The 22116-nt window shown below is 37.5% G+C and overlaps 1 protein-coding gene across 1 annotated transcript; it reads right to left on the bottom strand.

Annotated features, from left to right (window-relative positions):
* Nucleotides 1-417: 417 nt before the first annotated feature.
* On the bottom strand, nt 418-21303 carry LOC128677512 (nose resistant to fluoxetine protein 6-like). The gene is made up of 12 exons (XM_053758415.2): nt 20068-21303; nt 15090-15229; nt 6231-6558; nt 4672-4786; nt 3967-4054; nt 3351-3517; nt 2775-2960; nt 2438-2611; nt 1904-2054; nt 1307-1493; nt 947-1089; nt 418-603 (listed from the first exon to the last, which is right to left on the bottom strand). Exons 1-12 carry the CDS (start codon nt 20153-20155, stop codon nt 457-459), a joined length of 1914 nt encoding a protein of 637 aa, XP_053614390.1. The 5' UTR covers nt 20156-21303; the 3' UTR covers nt 418-456.
* Between the last annotated feature and the right edge of the window lie 813 nt (nt 21304-22116).

Here is a 22116-nt window from a genome sequence, read left to right on the forward strand (position 1 = left end):
TACATGTCATTGTCATAGTGCATTGACACATAACTCTGTTTCAATTTTGGATGTATTAGCAATGAGCTTTTTTATTACGAACAAACATCTTGGGAATGTCAGAAACCGAACGAAGTAGAGCAGGAAAAGTAGAAATGCAGCCCTGAGCTCAAACCCATTATGGTTGAGGAAGACCTAGGATCCCCTAGGCCGATCCCATAGGTGAAGTGGTTATAATCATAATTATTATTCAAATGAATCCAAGGAAACTGCGTAGGTACCTAGTCCAGAACATAAAATGAAATAGACAAGCATTTATTGGATAAAAACTAGATGATTTGGGAAGGAAATTAATAAGGCCAATTCATTATTCCATATTCTTATTCTTATTCTGATATTTATTTAGTAAATAAAGAAAAGAAAGAAAAAAGTATGAAATTGGCAAGCATTTATTAGAATCGATTACAGCGGGTGTATTTAGACATTTTGCACGTTGTCTCTGCGTTCAGAAGTGGCCGGTCTGAACGCCGCTTTGGTGAGCGCATTGATCGGGCCTTCCACACTGATCCAGAGCAGAGCTGCGCTGGAAAATGACAAGGCTATGGTGGCCGTAAGCACCACCATCTGAAAACAATATATTTTCAAAAATCAATCTTAAATTTTTTATTAAACTCTTAAAGTAGTCCAAACTAGGGTCTTCGTTTTATAACAAAATTGACTTCATCAGAAGTCCTTGTAGGTATAATTAATGAAATAGCGTGAAAGTAATCTCTCTGTTTCTCTCTTATAAACGTTTCAGAAGAGCCATTAAGCGCCATTAGCTTCCCTAATTCTTCTTCTCCACTTCGTTCTGTCTTCGGCATCCTTAGCAATCAGACTATATATATAGCACGCTTACTTAGCCCTCTTTACGACGTCAACTACGTACGTATGATATGTTTTTGGTTTGCCCCTTGAAAAATCTTACCGCATAATAGTCAGACATGTGGACAGGAGTAAGCTGGATGCCCACGAGACCGCGTTGGAATATCAAATGCAACAGAAACGCGCTGTAAGAAACACGTCCCGTCCACGTGAATCCACGCCACTCCAAAATGCTGCGATATAAATCTGGTAACAAAAAGAATACTCAGTGGTATGAGCAGACGGTAACACAGCCGACCTACCTGGTTCATACAAATACAGTCAGTTACTGAACATGTCTACTTAGGGCAATTGTAGGGGTGAACTTAATCAATTTTGTGACTAACTTATAAAAGGACAAGTCATCATCTACCGATTCCTATCAAACAAGAAATTGTTGACAAGACTAGAAATTAGACCTTACTTTCAAACTTGAGCACGCATCCTACGATGAAGATTACGACGAGCAGTTGGAAGAAAGGCTTGTACAGTGTGGCATACAGCAGTTTCACGGGTGTGGAGACATGGTCCTCGTCTGTGTAGAAGATTCCTCCAGACAGGATCACCCCTATTTCCATGGGGATCATCAGCCAGAAGGCCCAGCGGTAAGACTGGAAAAGAAAAAGTATAGACGTAAAGAAAAAGTCCAGTATAGACCTTAAGTGTCGGAGTCTAGGGTCCATTATTCTACTTTTTCTGCTATACATCGGTTTTATCTTCTACCATATAAGTATCATGTACATCTAATGCTAAATCAATTCTGGGAACAGATACCCACTTCTGTGTTAAACATGTAACAAGCAACAAAAAAATACCTAACAAAACAAGCTGCCGATTGTAAGACGATTTTGACAATTCCTTAAGTACCGATAAGTTTGACAAAACCGAACGAAAATAATGGAAACCGGCCTATGACCAGCAGTGAGACATTTTCGATCAAAGCCCTTATCTGTCGTATTGTAACCTTGTTTCACTCATCTGAACTTTTCCTGGTTTCTTCCGCCGCCATAAACCCTCAGACCTTGTATTTGTTCCAATCCTTCTTCTCTCGCTGGAGGTAGTAGACGTAGAACCCGCCAGCCAAGCCCAGGATGTAGGTGGACAGGTTGGTGTGGCCTCTCGTGTACAGTAGGCGGAACGTGTCATCCGTCTCGTACAGGTTGCGGTACTTCCTATAACCAACATTAAAAAAATTATAAATTTGAAACTGTATATTAATTTCCTAAAAATATCATTTGATAGCTCCTACTTACAAAAATGGCGAACTCACAGCGCCGTGTGATAGAATATAAGGTTGTGAAGGATTAATTTGCCATGGTAATTGATTAGTATTAACGCTCGATTATATTTAAAGATGGTGATATAACAGATGATTAAGAAAATAAGTTATCATAGCTTTGTACCTAGGTATATATCTAGATCTATCGTATGTTTTAAAACAATAGTTTTTTTTTAATCATCGTAGTTATTTCTCTTCGTTCACCTTTGGCTCTCGTCATTTGCCTTCATTCCCGGTATAATCTACTACCAATTTGGTTAGTCCCAAGATACTTACTCTGGCGTCTGCAACACGACAGGATCCAGGTCTTGGAAGTAGGTGTGAGCGGCCACGATCACCATGGAGACCAGCAGCAGTCCGGGCAGTATGATCTTCTGAGTTCGAGGAGTACGAGCGACGAAACATATGACGATACCGATGCAGAACAGCTGGGTGTCTGCGGCCAAGTACCTGAGGAGTTGTGGAAGTTAGAATGAATGCATCACATGCACGTAAAAATGCCACAGGAGATTATGCTACCGCTTTACTACTATTGACCACTGCCACCGCTTGACAACACAATAGTATATTTATATTGAGACTATACTTGCTTCCTAAAGATGCTGGTCCTTACCAAGTGGCCGGCATGCAATACGCGTCATCATACACGTAGTTGTTGACGTAGAGCAGGTGCGCCCACCAGTAAGTGCGGCAGGCGCGCGCCTCGCTGCTGACCACGAGCTTCCACAGCGGGCCGGCGCCCGCGTGCCGCATCACGGTCGCTATGGTGAAGAGGACCAGCGCTAATGTTGGTGTCAATCTGAAATGAGGCCGTTGGCGAGTTACTGCAGTTTATTCACCAATTAACCAGGCACAACCCCGTCTTTTAGTTGGGTTTTAGTGTTTGAATGATGCCTGTTGCAATATCCTACTGATCTGAGCAAATAGTGGTAACTATACTACCTTTTGCTCAGGTCAGTAGGTCAGCCCAAGGCCAACTCCGGACGTTTCAAGCTAGCGCTTGAACATCCGGAGTTGGCCTTAAGGTCACTAACATTGTATATGCCAAACAAATATCTAACTGCGGGATAAAACCATCATTTGCAAGTAGATAACAAAGTCGCTTCCCGCGTTCTCTCTATCCTTATATATGCTTAGATAGGCAGAATATTTATGAGAGTTTTATCAAGATATACATAGTGTATCTTACCGTAGCCACCTGAGCAGTATGCCCTTCGGGACCTGGAACCAGCTGACGCCGTACTTCTCAGCGTGGAGCTGGAAGTTGTAGGCCAGGAGGAAACCGGACATCACGAAGAAGGTCAACGTGACCAGGTTGCCGTTGAATAGGATCTGTTTCGTCGGGTCGTCAGCTGACTGCAGATTTTTAAACGTTTACTGAACAATTTATGTCTATAGTAGCTGCACGCTGGGGCTTCGGGCTCCCTTGGGAATTTCGGGATAAAAAGTACCCTAAGTGTTATTCCAGATTGTATTCCGTGTACCAAATAATGACAGTCAAAATGTTTGTTACTTTTTCACGCAAAATCACCTGTCCACGTGATTTTTCGTGAAAGATTAACAAACTTTAACACATACATCCTCACGAACTTTTGCATTTATAATATTAGCAAAATAGGATGTATTCTAACATCCCTAACTAATATTATAAATGAGAAAGTAAGTTTGTTTCCTCTACACGTCTTACTTAGCCATACATACAGTAAGGAGCACGAAGAACGCGATGTAAGCTACTTTCCGTCCCGGAAAAAGAGTAAGAATTCTTATATATTGAAACATGTTTCTAGCTCCATGTAAGTACTTACCTTTTCAATATAAAGAGGATTATCAATGTATGAAAACGCCATTGTTAGCATCGTGTGTGAGAAAAACACACAGATCATAGTCAATGTCCTGAAAGTATAAAAACAAATAGTCAAATCTTTGCTGAACATTTCAGAATAGCTGGTTGAGCGCGGAAAAACACAAAATACGTCATTTTGTCTAAACGTAAGCGGCGCGCCGGTTAAAATCAACGTCAAATTGGATCGATCAACTCACCCTTAAAGTGATTTGCACCAGTCAGCTTTGACGCTAACTCTGACCTGCCCGACGCCCTCGTTTAGACAAAAAAATAACATACTTTGCGTTGTTCTGCAAAGGTTAAAGTTGACGTCAAAGTTGACCAGTGTAAAACAATGTTATGTGGGGAGGTAAAATCTAATAATCCTACGAGGAACTGAGTAAAATGGAAAACTCCGAACTGAGTAAAATGGAAAAATTAAACTCCATCGACAAAAACCTCGTCCTATATATTGATGATGCAACAATATTGAATAGTCCAAATGCCTAACTAATATTATAAATGCGAAAATGAGTTTGTTTGTTACCACTTAACACACTATCTAATCAACCAATATCTTGAAAATTTGCATACATGCAGCTTGAAGATTCAACCCGGAAAAAGAATTGTTTCCGACGAAGAAGAAGACGCAGAAATAAAGAAAGTAATAAGTATTCATCTCATATACCTTATCCCGTAAAATATCTTGAACCTCTCGAGCCTAGGGTCTGGACCAGCGCCCGCGGGTTCCACCAGCTTGGCCCAATTACGACGAATAGAGAAGGCTAGTAAATATGAATTGCCTGAAACAGATGAATCGATAAATATCTTCTTCATAGTCGTATACCTTATGGCTGAGGGTCGTGATTATTACATGGAATGAAACACACACATCAACTTGGCATTATTAATGGAGTGGTTGGCCATTGCCTTCTCCATTTCACACACAAGTTAATGAGAATCAACACCAGTGTGCAGGTTTCCTCACGATGTTTTCCTGTGAGAAGTGGTGGACGATGATTTCCTCACGATGTTTTCCTTCACCAGAAGCAAGTGGTGAATGATGGAAACTACTAGAGATGAGTCAGATTCGTATACAAACTCATGTGGCACGAGTGGGATTCGAACCTGAGACCTTTCGATCCACAGGCGGGCGTCTTAACCAATACGCCACCACCGTTTTTTTTAAACCTTCGAAATTATTATGACCAATATTATATTGGTTCTCTCGATATACCCTTTCTGTGTACACTATTACTGTACTGTGTCTTTTGATTATGTGAACGACAATAATGTTTGACCCAAGCATGGTGCAGTATCCCATAACATATGTAATAGATTTATGACATTATTACGTACGTTTTGTACATTTAGCTTTATATATATATAGTGTGACAATTTTCAATAATTTTACTGGAAATACAACTTTTATTTTATTTATTTATTCCAATTTTGACATTTTTAATAATGATGTAAATTCGTTGCGCCGCTTCTTCTTCACCTGCGCTTTGGAAGCCGGCAGTAGACTTAGTTTAAGTATTTTTTTTGACATCAATAAGTGATGTATATCATCCTAAATTGAATAAAGAATTTTGAATTTGAATTTGAATTTGACTAAAAATGTAATGTAGGTAATGCTTGCTTATCGTAGTATTGTATTGTTGCCGGCATAAATCATTACAGACGTTGAGGGGTGAAACTCAAAGCATCTACTCTGTTATGTACATTAATAAACTAACGTCTCGCCCCGGCTTCGGTCAGGTAAAACCATAATAAAACGTTGCCTATGTCACTCCTGAACGTTTCGCCTATCTCTGTGCCAAATTCCATCGAAATTGGCCCAAGAGTTTTTGAGTTTATTCATTACAATCAAAAATACTAATATTCTTCTTTATAATATTAGTATGGATGAAAACTATTTAACTTTATCATTTATCAGGATCACAGCTACGATTATTTAGGTCAGTAAAGCCAAACTCAATAATTCCATACTTATAATATTATAATCCTTATTCTACTAATATTAGAAATGCTAAAGTTTGTGAGGATGTATGTGTGTATACATGTTTGTTACTCTTTCACGCAAAATCTACTGGATCGATTGTTATGAAATTTGGCACACGGGTTAGAATATAAAGTGGAATAACACATAGTGTACTTTTATCCCAAAATTCCCACGGGAGCGAAGCTCCGGCGCGCAGCTGGTAATGTCATTCTCATCTTAAGATAAAATCAAAACTATCTCACCCTTTCCAGATTTTTTGCTGATCACCGCATCGTAAACACTTCCACCAACATTAAGTATTATTATTACAAGGTACACGACCACCATAGCCATATCACTGACATCCAAAGTTCTAGTTTCATTAGTTTTATCACAGTAATTAATTTTATTCAGTCTTGTTTGAAGTTTGTAGCTCTTCCATACAGTTTCGTTGAGGCACGCCTCAAGGATGACACCTAGATCCGTCGTTAAATTTGATGTCTTTAAGTACTGTTTGCACGCTCTTCTGACACAAATACCTCTGTGAATTTGTGTATGGTTGAAATGTTTCAGTGAGTGAGCGGAGTATTCCTGAAAATAAAAAATGATTAAGATTGACTTTAGACTTTGCCTTTCATAAAATAAGGCTTTTTATCGCTTAGTTGCCTATACAGGGTTACAGCAGGTCTACCATCAACTTCCTACTACAGAACGATTCCAATGCAACTCGGTTTAATTTAGGCACCTAAAATGATGCATTCATACAAAAAATTAAGTCGATGGTACGGATTTGCGATGCAGGTCAGTTTAGGTCGTAAAGTGGATCGCGTTAAGAGATGATGGTAAGCCCCCTGGTATCAAACGCAAAACCTCCTGAAAACTATTTGGGTAAGAGAAAGACTTTTCGTGACTCGTAGTTCCTTTTTAATTCATATAAAAAATACAATATTTTGCGATTCTATACATCTTAACTCAATGCCATGAATCACGAGCGTTATGTAGAGGAATCGAACATAGAGTTAGCGTTTTATGGAAACGATTTTTTTTTTGTATTTATTACGTTTTGACAAAAGTCGTAGAACAAAAGATGTTAGTGCCTTATGCGCCTTTGGAAGATTATGCGTTTTATACCAGTAACCCTGTATAAGTTCCCTCGTAAGACAAGCCCCAGTAGGATAAAAAGTGCATCCATGCTATTTTTGATATAAATTATAATTATCGACTTAACTATTTATACGTTTTAATTACACTCAACTCATCACACTTCACAAATCAGTTGACTCGCACTCCCTCACTAGACATAGCTGAAAATCAGTGTAACCAGTAGTAGATCCACTGAGCCATGACCTTTTTGACCAGACCAGACAACCTCGGTGGCGCAGTGGTAAGGTTCTTGCCTCTGAACCGAGGGGTCCCGGGTTCGAGCCCCGGTCGGGTCATGATGGAAAATGATCTTTTTCTGATTGGCCCGGGTCTTGAATGTTTATCAATATATTATAAAACATAGTATCGTTGAGTTAGTATCCCATAACACAAGTCTCGAACTTACTTTGGGGCTAGCTCAATCTGTGTGATTTGTTCCAATATATTTATTGATTTTTATTGATATATTTATATTATTCGCTTTTTTGTTTTTTTTTTACTTTTTATTTATAAATAAATATAAATATAAATTGACAAACTAAATGTGCTTCTTGAAATTTATCCTATTCAATTATATAAATGCAAAAAATGTTCATTACAATACTTGGACGCACTTACTTATGATGAAATTGAAAACTTATTACCTAAACCTACATAAAGTTATAACTTCAAGTACTGAGTATATACAGGGTGTTACTTTGCATTCTTGCCATATTCACAGAGGTTGTTATATTACTGATTCTGAACACAAATCAATTAAAAAAACATGATCAAAAGTTAGGTATTTTTTTTAAGAATATTTTATTTAATCGACATTATGTTATGAACAACACTTATTATCGAAACATATGCACATCACTAGTCCGTCGGCAAACTTGAGTACATAAGTCGGCAAAAAAAGCTCCGCCCCTTTTCTTTGTGCGGCGTAAACGCCGACCGACGGCCAGCCATCCCCGCAACCCCGCAACGCACCACCACCCCGCCCCAGTCTATTCGCGACGCCGACGCACGGCGGATGTCAAGATTTCGCTCGCTCCGCTCGCTCTGCTCGGTCCGTGTTGTTTAAGTTGCGTATCACAATCAAATCAAGAAAATGACTGAAGCGTATACCAACCACGAGTTGGTGGAAATGGTGCGCTTGTATGCCATATGTGGTGACAGTTTGCGGCAAGCCGTGAATATGTTTGCGGAAATGTTTCCACATCAAAGGAGGCCGACCCGCCAGGTTATGCTTGCGGCCACACAGCGATTGAGAGACTTTCGTCAGTTTGACGTCCCAAGACACGCGCAAGCTCGAGGCAGTGTAGGGCTTACTGTAGAGTTGCAGGAATTAATTCTAGACTACTTCGAAGTAGAGCCCCGTGCCAGTACCCGTGAGGCAGGACGACACTTCCATGTGAGCCACGTGACAGTGTGGAGACTATTGAAAAGTGAACAGAAACACCCGTTTCACTTTAGAAAAGTACAAGATCTGCTCCCACAGGATAATAATGCACGAATCACATTTTGTCGCTGGCTGCTAGACAACCGAAACGCCAACATTTTGTGGACAGACGAAAGTTTGTTCACAAGAGTTGGTGTATTCAATATCCATAATGAGCACTGGTGGAGTTATCGGGACGAAAACCCCAGAAAGATAAAAAGACACTCTTTTCAACACCGATTTGGTTTAAATGTCTGGGCTGGCATAATAGACGGACATTAACTCGGACCTTATTTTATTGAGGGCCGTCTTACCGGCTCAACGTACCTGGAGTTGCTGGATCACGTTATAAACGAGATGCTGGATGACGTTCCTCTCGCTTCCCTGCAAAACTTTTATTACCAACAGGATGGTGCTCCTCCACATTTTGCAATCCAAGTGCGTGAATACTTGACCCGCAAGTTCGGTAATAACTGGATCGGGCGTGAAGGTCCAGTAAACTGGCCAGCATGGTCCCCAGACCTAACTCCATTAGATTATTATTTGTGGGGTGATGTTAAACGTTTGGTGTACACTGAAGAAATCAACAGTGTTGAAGTGTTACGCGAACGAATCGTTTCAGCATTCGATAAACTGAAACAGGATTTGTACGTTTTACGAAAACTAAAACGAAATTCTTTACGCCGTGCAAGACTGTGCATTCGTGAAAATGGTGAGCACTTCGAACAATTACTTAGAAAGACTTAGATTTTTTTTACTTAGATTAATTTAGTGTTGTAAATAGACGAATTAATTGTAAATAGGATGATTTCAGCTTTTTAACTACGCCAAAAATACCTAATTTATAAAAACAAAAATAAGTTTTAACTTTTTGATCTCTGAAGAAATGAGGGATAATGTAATAAAAAAATAAAACTAATTAATTAAAAATAGGTATTTCTGTCGGTCCTAAGCCCGTAAAGTAGGAAGGGAAATCTGAAATTATTCATTTACATGCGCTGTTTCGGGTGATTTCGGCCGTGCCAGACGGCCACGCCCACTAGATTTATTCCTATTGCGACTTATGAATGCACTCGAAAAAATTGGTTTATTCCTCAGTGTCCTGTAAATTTAAGTTTATTGATTACTCAGCCTGCGTTATTCTAGGATGTCTCAAATTAAACTAAACTGATTGGTATTGGTTAGTACTATTAGCTGTGTGAATATGGCAAGAATGCAAATTAACACCCTGTATATTAATTATCATTCTGCTACGATTCACACATTACCACTATTATCGCACACCAAACTGCTCCTCACACTATATATAATATTTACCTCAACTTACACACGCACACTTGTGGTCTCACATTCATTCCTACCATAACTGCGTTCCTTTTTGTTTGTTTCATTTACTTAACATTCACAACTGTAGTCTTCATGTAAAACTTTATAAGGAAGTAGCAGGTCATTCCCATCTCGAGTATCATTAGATTACTCACTGGGAAGTCCTAACCTTATTGTAACCCGGATTACTGGAATAAATGACCATTTTATTTTTTAAATATATAGGGATAAATCACACAGATTGAGTTTGCCCCAAAGTAAGTTCAAAACTTGTGTTATAGGAAGTATCACTTAACACAAATATAGATAACATTAACATATAAGACCCAGGTCGATCTGAAAAAGATCATTTTCCATGTTGACCTGACTGAGGATCGAACCCGAGACCTCCACGAAGGTCGTATATTGATAAATAATTAATGATATCATCTATGTGTATGTAGGTATGTATCAGAGTAACATCACACGTGCCAAAACTCAAATTTGATAAAACTTGGCAACTTTAACGCCGGTTAAGGTAGTTATTTAAATAATTTCCTCAAGTTATATTCACTAAATATAGCCGTGTCATGCTGCCAGAACTTCCTTATGTGCTTATATTTATATACATATTCATGGTACGTCTTTTTATTTAATGTGGCAGCTGACTTACTACTTATACTTAACGTTCCTTATTTTTTTTTGTGTTTTGCACATAACAAAAATAAAATACTTGTCCATGACAAAAACAGTAAAAAATTATTATCTTAAACAAAAATCGGAATAAGATTAATAATAATAATAGTTAAAAGATTGTTATTTTTTTTTTTAAGTACATTATCTGTTTAGCCGATAGTCTTCCATTCAAATAAATAAATATATATATATATATGCATTTTTGAGCTTGCGTGAACCTTAAATAGGAATTATAATTATCAGTAAATGATTAATTAAAATAATAAATAAAGGTTATAGTGCTGTCGCGGCCAAATATAGTTTATTTATATGTTAATTTACATTTATGCATTCTTCTCGACTAGAATTTGCTGCGTATGTTAAATTCGATTTGATGTAAGTCACGTATGCTGCTTTGAACATGTACCTATACCGGCTTTGAACATAACAACAAAATAAATTATATAAATAAAACTCCATTATAGTAGCTCCAACTCGTTCTTGACCGTAAAATTTATACAAAATTATATTTTATCATCTGTGCCTTAACCGTATAATGGTTTCACGAAAATTAATGGCGTCGTTGTTGAAATATGAACAGCTTTTAAGCATACTTTACTTACGCCAGAGTTTGTAATTATAAAGCAAATAGAAGTACCTCAACTCTCTCTTATTTTAGCGTTTTTCCGTTTACTTCCTCCACTGTAAAGTGTCGGAGCCCAGAGTCCGCTTTTGTACCTACCTCTTCTTCATTTTGCACGATCTTCAGCCAGCATCCTCACTAGTTCTCAGACCATTGACACTCCTTGACCACATCAAGCACTTTTTCATTTATTCCTTCAGCCAGGCTCGGCCAGGCTATTGTTTTCGACGTAACTTGTCGGTTGAAGTGACATCTACTGTTTTTTGAATGATAATTATGTGGTCGTCCAAATTAAAAGGAACCTTATAGCAGCTGGAAATTAGGTCTTTATTGCCGTTGTTCGAATACAAAACAACGGCAATAATGGCGTAAGTTCCAGGCGCCATAGAATCCCTTTTGATTTGGACGACCACATATACATATTTCGCTCTTATTTGTACAAATATATGGACAAATTGAAATTCGTACGGAAAGATTCGATAAATTATTTCGGAGTATCTCAATACTCAGATAATAATAAAATATCTCTCAAGATATTTTCTGAGTTGCAGAGACACTTCAGGAGGCTTGCTATTCCCAAGTCTGCGGTACACACGAAAATTATGTTTTGCCATGACACGATTTATTCATAATTCATATAAATAAAGATTCCGGTGGAGATAAACAAAGATCTGATATATTATATAGTATAGTATATTATATAGTAATTGTGAAAGAAAGGAAGAAATCATTTATTCGGCAAACACATAAAATCCAAACATACAAAAGAGTAACGAATATAGATCGAATACAATATGTAAGCCGAAATGGCGGCCAGCTCAGCACGGTGCCGTGGTGTCGAGGTTTCCGTACATATTAACTTGTTTATTTTACCACCTTACTATATATTATATAAATATCTTTATTCCTAAAAAAAAAGGAATAAAGATAAATTACATGGGAGCTATGGAAAAAAAAAATATTTTATTTTTTCTTTTTATTTTTTCTTCCATAGCTTCCATGTAATTAATCTTTTGAATTATTTCTAGTTTCATATTTATACTTTATATTTATATAATATGAAACTAGTAATAAACTGAAAACTAATAATTCAATGTATTGCCCTCAATTTGCCGCAATAAAGTAAACTCTTTGATGCGTTTACGGAATATTGTAACAGATGACAAATAAAAGTCAAGTCAAATAATGAATATTCTATATTATAATACAGATTCTTCTCATAGGCGATGGGCTAACTACCTGTCATTATTTCATCTTAATACAGCAACCCATACAGCTCAAGGCGGCTGTAGTAAGGTTACTATACTTATTGAATCGTCTGGGTTTCAAAACTCTTTTATTGGAAACTATCTCATACACGCCCGTATGTTTTTTTTTTTTCACGGAAACAAATAATTTTCCGGAATTAAAGATACCCTACGTCCTTTTCTGTACTTCAATAAACATACATGGAAAATTTTCAAGAATATATCTTTAGCAAACAAAGCGTGAAACAGTAACAAAAAAAAAAATACAAATAAACTCGCGCTTATAATATTAGTTAGGAAAAGATTTTATAAAATTAATTGACAGAAGGTAATCTACATAGAAAATACCTAAGTATTTACCGGTAAAAACGTAGCGGTAGACCTCAGTGACACAATTTAATTATCTATGATGACCGACAATTACTGTGATGGTTTGAATAGCACCATGCTTCATTCCAAGCCATGAATAGTATACAAGACTTACTACGAAACATACGTTACTACGTCCACAACAAAAAAAATCTTCTTCATTTTCACATGAGGTATCTTTTATAAGTAAAAAAAAAAGAACGTGTGGACGCAATTACGTGCTACGTGTTTTATGTTTCATAGTAGCACTGGGTGTAACGACAAACACTTGTCAATTCTGTTTCTTTATTCGCATGTCTGTATTGTACAACGCTACTACACAACCACGTGTACTCGGTATTTCCCGCCATTTTTCTCTTGAATCGTTTATACAGATCGTTTATCGTTATGCGGTGGCAAGGCTTGGTTATCACAAGCCCTGGTCTAAATAAGACCTTCGGTCCCACAACTAAGTGGCAATAGACTTGGTTTTAAACATGTAACGCAGCAACGCTTTGTTTGGAATCTCTTTCAAAGTATTTCGCCTGCGCTGGCACCTTTGGAACTACTGTCATAAATTTTAAAATTCTAAATCCGCTCGAACACTTTGACGCGTTAACATTACGATCAAGCTAGCGAGGCAAGAGGGTGACCGTGATAAATTTATAAACATTAAATAATAACAGACCCAATAATACCCTTATTTGGTAGTGCTCCATTTATTGTGAATGTATAGTATAACGTATCACCTAATCTCTATTTTAGATTTTTAATTTATATTAATTGTTCTAGGTCTTACCTTAAGTTTTATAATAAACTTACTTTACTACCTACTGCCTAGTGCCTATTCACTATCCAACCCACGATAAAACCCCGACAAGTCTAAAGTCAGTGAGTTTAAAAATGAGTCTTTATTAATCTAAGATAAATGTTGACGTCAATATAATTGTCGTTAATGCTAAAGTACATGGTTTGTTAAATACCTACTGTGTGTATTTAATAATGAATCGTTAATTTTTAAAATTAGTTGTTTGCCAAAAAGATTTGAATACGCTGCAAAAACACTCATTTCACTATATTATGCGATAGTTTCTCTATGACGTTTTTACGGTTATACAATCTAGACCTGTTTTTATAAAATTTGGAATATATATAATTAAAGACCAGAGATCAAACGAAGGGAACCGGGAATGGAGTTGCGGGCAACAGATAGTTACAGTGCATTGGCGAGTGTGCGACGAAGAAAGTGCGAAGGGCCCCCAAAGCTCAAGAACCCCATTGCATGATACCGTGTAGCGAATAACTACGCCCCTGGCGTTACGGCTACACTTGACCATGCTACATAATATTCCTGACCATGTCATGTTCTTGACCGCCAACTAACCCATAGCTTTGTTGACTTCCTAACAATTAAGCGCATTATTATAATAATTGCTGGCATTTATTCCTTGGTAAACAAGATTACAGAGCAGTATTTTAGCGAGTTGAGTGAACAGTTTATCGATTATATTGATTATCTTACTGGGGAAATCGATTACTTTGAGGCGTGGCTTACTTTAATCGTAAGTACAGTCTATAACAAAAATAAGTAAAACTTACACAACTTGTATTAAGGCGTCTATACAAAATTTCAGCCTTTCTTTTAAACCCCTGCCACACGATACAATCTGATTACCCAATTTGATTGCCGATTGAATTGGGTCGCACGATCTGATCATGCGTCCACACGTACACATTAAATCGCTAATTTCAGTATTTGACTGAGCGATCCCAAATCGGGCGATACCGAGCACCCAATGACCTTGAATTTCATATTTCCATCCACACGACCCAATTTGATTGTCAATCTAATCAAATTGGGCGTAAAATTGGGTCGTGCCAATTATCCTGCAAATCCTACTAACATTCAACTCTTTCACGCAAAATCTACTGAACGGTTTGTTTCTTTTTTACTGACGACGACTAACGACCTCAGTGGCGCAGTGGTAAAGTGCTTGCCACTGAACCGAGAGGTCCCGGGTTCAATCCCCGGTCGGGTCATGACGGAAAAATATCTTTTTCTGATTGGCCATAATACATAACATGAGTCTCGAACTTACTTTGGGGCTAGCTCAATCTGTGTGATTTGTACTAATATAAAAAAAAATACTATAAATCGTATTCAAAATGGCAACTAATTAAAAGGTATATCAACGGGTACGTCATGTCGATGCCGACGACCATGCGAACAAGTACGAAAGCGGACACTGGGCTCTGACGCTTAACGGCTGGGAAAGAAACCGAGAAATTGCTCAGATGAGAAAGAGAGAAAGAGAGATATATGTATATCAACAGGTACCTGTATGAGCCGCATGAGGTCAGACTTCTCCTCAGAGAACAGGTCGAAGTCGGCCAAGCAGTACATCCCGCCAGGGTCCCGGAGACAAGGCTCGTACGGGTCCAGCGCGAACAGGGGCGGCATTGACTCGTATTGAGTTTCTGCAAAAAATTTTAAAAAAATTAAAAATTCTTCTAAAACCGAACTTCAATACATGGAAAATGGCTCGAAACCCAATCTTCAATACCAGAAAATTTAAACGGTAGTGGTCAAATGATTAAGACCATCCGCTTGTGATCGAAATTTCCCACGTTCGAACTATCGAATATCGAACCAATCTGAATATGTATGTTAACTTGCTTCCGGTGAAGAAAAACCTTTCTGAGTAAACCTGCACACTGGTTGACAGTTTAAGTTCACTAGATGTATGCGATTACTTGCGCTGTAGGTAGCCGTGAAAGTTATGTCAGATGCCTTTGGGCGACTTGAATAATATCTGACCCGTGTTAGCAATTAACACACTCGAAAAGAAGAAGCAAATGACCCGTCGAACTAAAATAGTTTTTGATGTCAGTTATCTAGTCCTGTGAGCTTGCTGATGTCTTAACAATAACTCTGTATATTAATCGCTTGAAGAGCTCGCAATGGTGCAGTGGTTAGCGTGCTGGGCCAATGGTAGGTCATTGGATGGATGACCAAAAATGTATTATCTTGAGTTTCATCGTGTTTCGCAGCACGTTGAGCCGTTGATTCTGTCTGTATTTGCAGTCGTTAAAACCCGCGAATCCGATTGGGCCCGCGTGGTGAGTCCATAGCTCGTACTCCTTATCTGTCCGTAAGGCCTGTGCCTTAACGTTTAAATTGATAAATAGCTTCTAAAATGTGGAAAACGAAAGAAAAAAAATATTTTTAAAATAATATACTTAAATACAGTGTCTCCGTCGACTGCTACACTAATTACACGTTCGTTTGTGTAATTGCAGTCGGCTAACCAATTGGACAACTTTGCGAACACATTTCCTATGTTACCTATTACGGTATTCCACTACTGTGTCTCTTGAACTACTGCACTCTGAAAGTACTAGTTCAAAATAGGGTCCCTCTCTCTCTTTCATTCTCACGGCTGTGTGACCCAGATCCCTGAGAACGCGTAAAACAATTTGAAGATTTGTCTTTTGATTTTCGACCGGCCACGCGTGCTTAATATCAACCCTTTTTGGGAATGTTGTTGTTGCCGTAGTCAGGCAAAGGAAACAGATAGTTCTCATTAGTTTTATCGGCAATATGAACACATAACTATTGTCAGATACAAGAATTTGTATTCTCAATAGTTCGATTTAGAACCCGGCTTCCCTACTCCGTCATAGTTGCGTGCTCCGTTGTGTTTTGTTGTTTTCCATAGAGTTTGACATTGAGGTGCGTTGACGTTGACAGACGGCAATCGTGCCAAGCTCAATTCAGGATAGACTGTGTGCTAAAAATAAAAGTTTCCGGCAGACCTTACTTAGTAAACTTGAACTTGGTTCACGAACAACTAGACACATAATGTAGTTTTAGCAAACGACTTCTGACTTTAAAATCCGGTCAAGTGCGAGTCGGACATGCGCGCCGAGTATTGTATCACCCGTGTGTATCACAATGGCTAACTATTGTTGAAAAAGTTAAACAACTGGGACTACAAAGTTCCACTAGTCCAACCGTTGGAACTACTTATTATAGTAGTGGACACAAAAATGTCATGCCGTGCGGTATACCGTTGAGGAATTCCCGCGTCTGGAGCCAATCCTGCAACGCCAAGTGATGCATATCATAATAAAAAACATTTTCATATTAAAATGTTGCTAAGACGAGTCTAGTTTGCTTCACAAATTCTACACTTTAGTCAAAATGTATGAAAAAGTGGTCAGATCTCGTGTAGAGCCAAGATTCTTGATATATGCGCCCTAACTTTACCAGACCTAACTTCACACACTCTACATTCTAGTTAAAACGTCTAGCTTGGCCGTTTCGTTAATCTAGAAATGAGATAACGCATTCGTTATCTTAATTCTAGACATCTAAGTGACGGTAGCAAAACGTCCAAGTTAATAATCAACCAATGTGCAGGTTCCTCACGATGTTTTCCTTCACCGGAAGCAAGTGGTGGCCGATGAAAACTACTATACATGAGTCACGAGTAGGATTAGAACCTGTGACCTTTCGATCCACAGGAGGGCGTCTTAACCATTACACCACCACCGCTTCCAGTTAAATAAAAAAAATGTAAATAAGGCTTATATCCTTTGTGCCGGTAGTCTCTGATCAACTCAAATCACTCAAATCTTGCAAGTTATGGTCCTCTTCCTCGTTTCCGAATAAGGGATAAGGCATAAAATAATCGAAATTATTTCTTGAGCATGAAATAAGTTGTGGACATCACAAGAAAATGATACAATTTCCACGATATTACCATAGCTGTCGGTGACGTATTTATCACATGGGTGGGCCCAAGGTTACGAGGATAGCTTTCTCTGACAATAATTTCTTCTTAGACATATCACTTCACTTTTTAACCCCCGACGACAAACAGAGGGAAGTTATATGTTTAATACCGGCTCCACACTGTCGCCAAACAGTTCGCCAAAGTTTAACCGATTCGACATACATTGCTGGTCATTGCGATAAATAAAAGCACTCATACTAACTACGCAATGTGTACACAATGAAAATGACTAACGGTTTTTTTGAAATTTGAAGTATAGTTGCTTACATTTTAGTCAGTTTCAGTTTTGCATTTGCAAATACTCTATCTGGCATACGGAAAAGTGTGAAAAAGCTAATGAAATCCCCGGAAAAAACGTATGACGATAAAAAAAATATTCTTATGGCTGGGAAAATTAGATTTCTACAAGTATCTACCGGATTTAACCGAGAGCTAATACAATGTGTTATGTGCCTTATTCAGTCTATATGCACTTTAATGACATTATTGACTATATGACATTATTACGTACGTTTTGCACATTTAGCTTATTATTTATATATATATATATATATATATATATTTTGTGTGACAATTTTCAATAATTTTATTGGAAATACATATTTTATTTTATTTATTTATTCAAATTTTGACATTTTTAATAATGATGTAAATTCGTCCTCCTAATTTTTAATATATGTATAAGACCTATATTTGTTAATTGACGTCCTTGGAGAAAAGGCTGCGGTGAAGTTTGTTGCGCCGCTTCTTCTTCACTTGCGCTTTGGAAGCCGGCAGTAGACTTAGTTTAAGTAATTTTTTTGACGTCAATAAGTGATGTATATCATCCCAAATTGAATATAGAATTTTGAATTTGAATTTGACATTTAAATAGATTACGTCATTGAAATATATATTTATATATATATATATATATATATATATATATATATATATATATATATATATATATATATATATATATATTCTCAATAAAGTGCCAAGTAAAGCCAAGTATAAAGTCGACATAATAATTTTATTTTCTGTGACTCTAAATTAAAAGTGAAGTGTGACAATCGTAAAACATTGGGCTAAAGGTCTGCCATAAGCCAAAACGACACACAACTTTTGCAACTTGCAACATTTTAAAGTAAATTATATATTAAAGTATATAATAACAATGGCGCTGTCAAGGTTCACACAAATAAAAATATAAGTATATTAATTTAAGGCCTGGTGCACACTAGCATGTAACACTTGCGCTTTTTTGTATGGAATCGTAATGCATGTATGTATATGTGTATACGCAGCCACAATCAAAAAACATAATTTTGTATGGCAAAAAAGCTACCTCGCATGCATACATAGGTTTTCAATCCATGTTATTGTTATATGAGAAAGTCTGTCTTTTCCGCTTTCACGGCTAAACCGCTAAACCGATTTTAATGAAATTTACTATAAAACAACCCACCCCGGGCAAAACAATCCTAAAATTACTATAATCGCTAGTGATAGTTTGTATGAAAATAATGACGGTTTTGCTATAGCTGAGAAATTTACGACTAAAAGCTATTATATTTGCTTCCGGTGAAGGAAAACATCGTGAGGAACTACAGTCAACTGTTAAGTTCACTTGTTTGTATGCGACTACTTGTCACTACGTATCGGTAGGTAGTCGTAAAAGTCATATCAGAGGCCTTTAGGCGATTACACTCGATAAGAAAGAAAGATAGAACAATGGTAACTACAGTTTTTAAACGTGAAAGATTTCTTTTGATCTCTGAATGCCTACCACGAAACATACAAACATACAAATAGGTGTCACGTCCACATGCTGTTTCTTTTTCCATTCCAAAATTAGTACGAGTGGCAATGACGCCCTTTATGTTTTATGGTAGACCGCCCCATAGATAAAATAAATATATTTTATCTATGGTGGCCCCCAGAGCTCGGTATAGTTTGAAGGCTTTTGACAAAGGCGAATCCGGTGCCAAATTTGGCGCCAAAATCAATGTTTAAGGACATCACTAAAAGAAGAGTTTAACTTTCAAATGTCATAGTAATCTTTCCAATTTGAGAGTCCAACTTTAAATTAGGACATGTAGATACAAGAAAGCAGGTCATGCTTTGTTTGTGCAATTGGGGCTCAATGTCTAGCCTATTTATGAATAACAGGATTAGTTCAACGTTTCTTGAAACACTTTTTATGCCTGAAAATCGTAGCTGTGATGGATAATACCTGAGCCGGAGTCTTTTAGGCGCTTGTATACGATTTGCATGCAAAATGTTATCTCCATCAGAATTAGGGAAGGGAAGAATTAGGTGCACATAACCACCGGTACTGGTGTAAAGCTTAAAATAAATAATAAAACAAAAAGAAAGTCGTTTCCTATCCTTTGGAAGATTAAAATGGACGATGGTGATGACGACTGGAACATATAACTCCTTTTTGGGAAGTCGGTTGAATAGGAGTATTCAAGAGTATAATTAATACACATACATTCCACATATATAGGTAGGTAGTATTTTTTTACTCACCATTTAGCCTGAATATAACTCCTGCGCAACTTTTCAACAAAAACAACAGGATCACAACACCAAACACTTTATTTCCTAAACAACCCATTTTAGAAAACAAAAAAAAAATATTGTCAAAAAATTTAACGCTATTTTTACAGTCAGCACAGCGACAGTTACAGAGGTGTAAACATTACAAATATTTTAAAAAATTAGTTTCGAATTATTATTTTTAAGAACCAGTTGCTCACTCGTCTTGAGCACTGTCCAGCAGTAATCTGTAACACGGCAATGTATATGCGAGATGTGAATACGACGTGCACAGAGTACGGCACGCGCATACAGATCCTGCGGAGTAGTACGTGCGGCTATAATATTCATTGAGGGCATAAAAAAGCGTAACAATAGTCGAAGCTGAGTGTAAATACGCGATGTTAAGAAATATACCTCTTGATTACATTTCTTAAAGATCAGCACGGGTATGATGTGCCTAAAGATAAATTATTGTAACTAGACTGACGGATTTTTGTACTAGATCAGAATAGGCTCAAACAAAAAAACCAATCGGCTCTTTATCTTGTCTTGACCCAGACCAGTACTTATTATATAGGCCTATGTTATTTATTCAATTTAAAAAGTACATTTTTTTACCAAAAGTTTGGCTCTCATCGCGCGAGGAAGGGTTTCAAGACGGCCGGCGCCTAACTTGTTGCCTGAAATAAATAAACAATCATTGCTATCCCAAAAAAATATTTGATGTCTAATTTAAAATAAAATTAGATATATTTGGTACAGCAATAAAAAAAAAATCGGTCGTTATAAATCTGTGTAGGAATTGCCCGCGCCTACTCTACACTCTTTCGTTATCCTCAATCTGATCTGACTGCGAGCCTCACGGGTCGACCTCTACAGTCTCAGTGACGATTGCCTGTAAACAAAACAAAGCTTAGAAAAAACAAGTATCGCACGCATTCATCCTCGGCGAGGATACAGATCATTTGAACAGAAAATTCGCAGTCCCCCAATCGCACCTGTCTGCATAAACGCAATAAACTCAAAAATTACCGAGCGGATTTCTGTACAGTTTTCACCAATAGATAGTGCGATTCATGAGGAAGGTTTAGGTGCAGAATTTGTTATGATTTAATTTGAGTGAACCCGGGGCGAGCCGTAGCAAATAATAAATGTTTATTTATTCTCATCTACAACCCACAACCATCACAATTATTTTACAGCTTAAGAAACAGGATACTGGGTAATATTATTTATTTTGTGGGTACCTACTACTGAACAAAACACAGACATGGAGTTCTTCATGATGGGAAGTGGTCACCGCAGGCCATGGACTGGTCTGATTGGAAAATCAGAAAAACCGGCCCTGTACCGGCCCTGACCCGAAATTAAATAATATATTAAGACAAACCACACAGATTGAGCTAGCCCCAAAGTAAGTTCGAGACTTGTGTTATGAGATACTAACTCAACGATACTATATTTTATAACAAATACATATATAGATAAACATCCAAGACCCGGGCCAATCAGAAACAGATAATTTTCCATCATGACCCGACTAGGGATCGAACCCAGGACCTCTCGGTTCAGAGGCAAGCACTTTACCACTACGCCACCGAGGTCGTCAGTCTTCAAATTAATTGGCTAGATTTAGATATTCCCGACTCCCGTCTTTATTTTTCATTTTTATATTACTGGCTGTTAAAGTAATTTCTGACTTTGTTCTACCCTCATGCTCAATTTCATCGAAATTGGTGTAGTATTAAAACTGTAAATCTTTTATCGTCCTTTGTATGCATGTACGAACACAGATTTTGCAATTAATGCTCTTGTCTTTGACTCCTATATTATAAGGAACGCCTACCAAATGACGAAGTAAAACTTACAACAAATAATAATTAATAACATTATTTTCACAGGCGCTTGTATCAATGTAGAAGGGAATTAAAATTACCCGTAGCATTGTGTCATGGGGCCAAAAGTTAATATACCCTTGAGTAAAATTTTATTATTTTATTTAAATCTATGAATGAAGAACCTAACAAGCGTCATCGT

This window comes from Plodia interpunctella, chromosome 18 (genome assembly GCF_027563975.2).
Source record: "Plodia interpunctella isolate USDA-ARS_2022_Savannah chromosome 18, ilPloInte3.2, whole genome shotgun sequence".
Lineage (NCBI taxonomy): Eukaryota > Metazoa > Arthropoda > Insecta > Lepidoptera > Pyralidae > Plodia > Plodia interpunctella.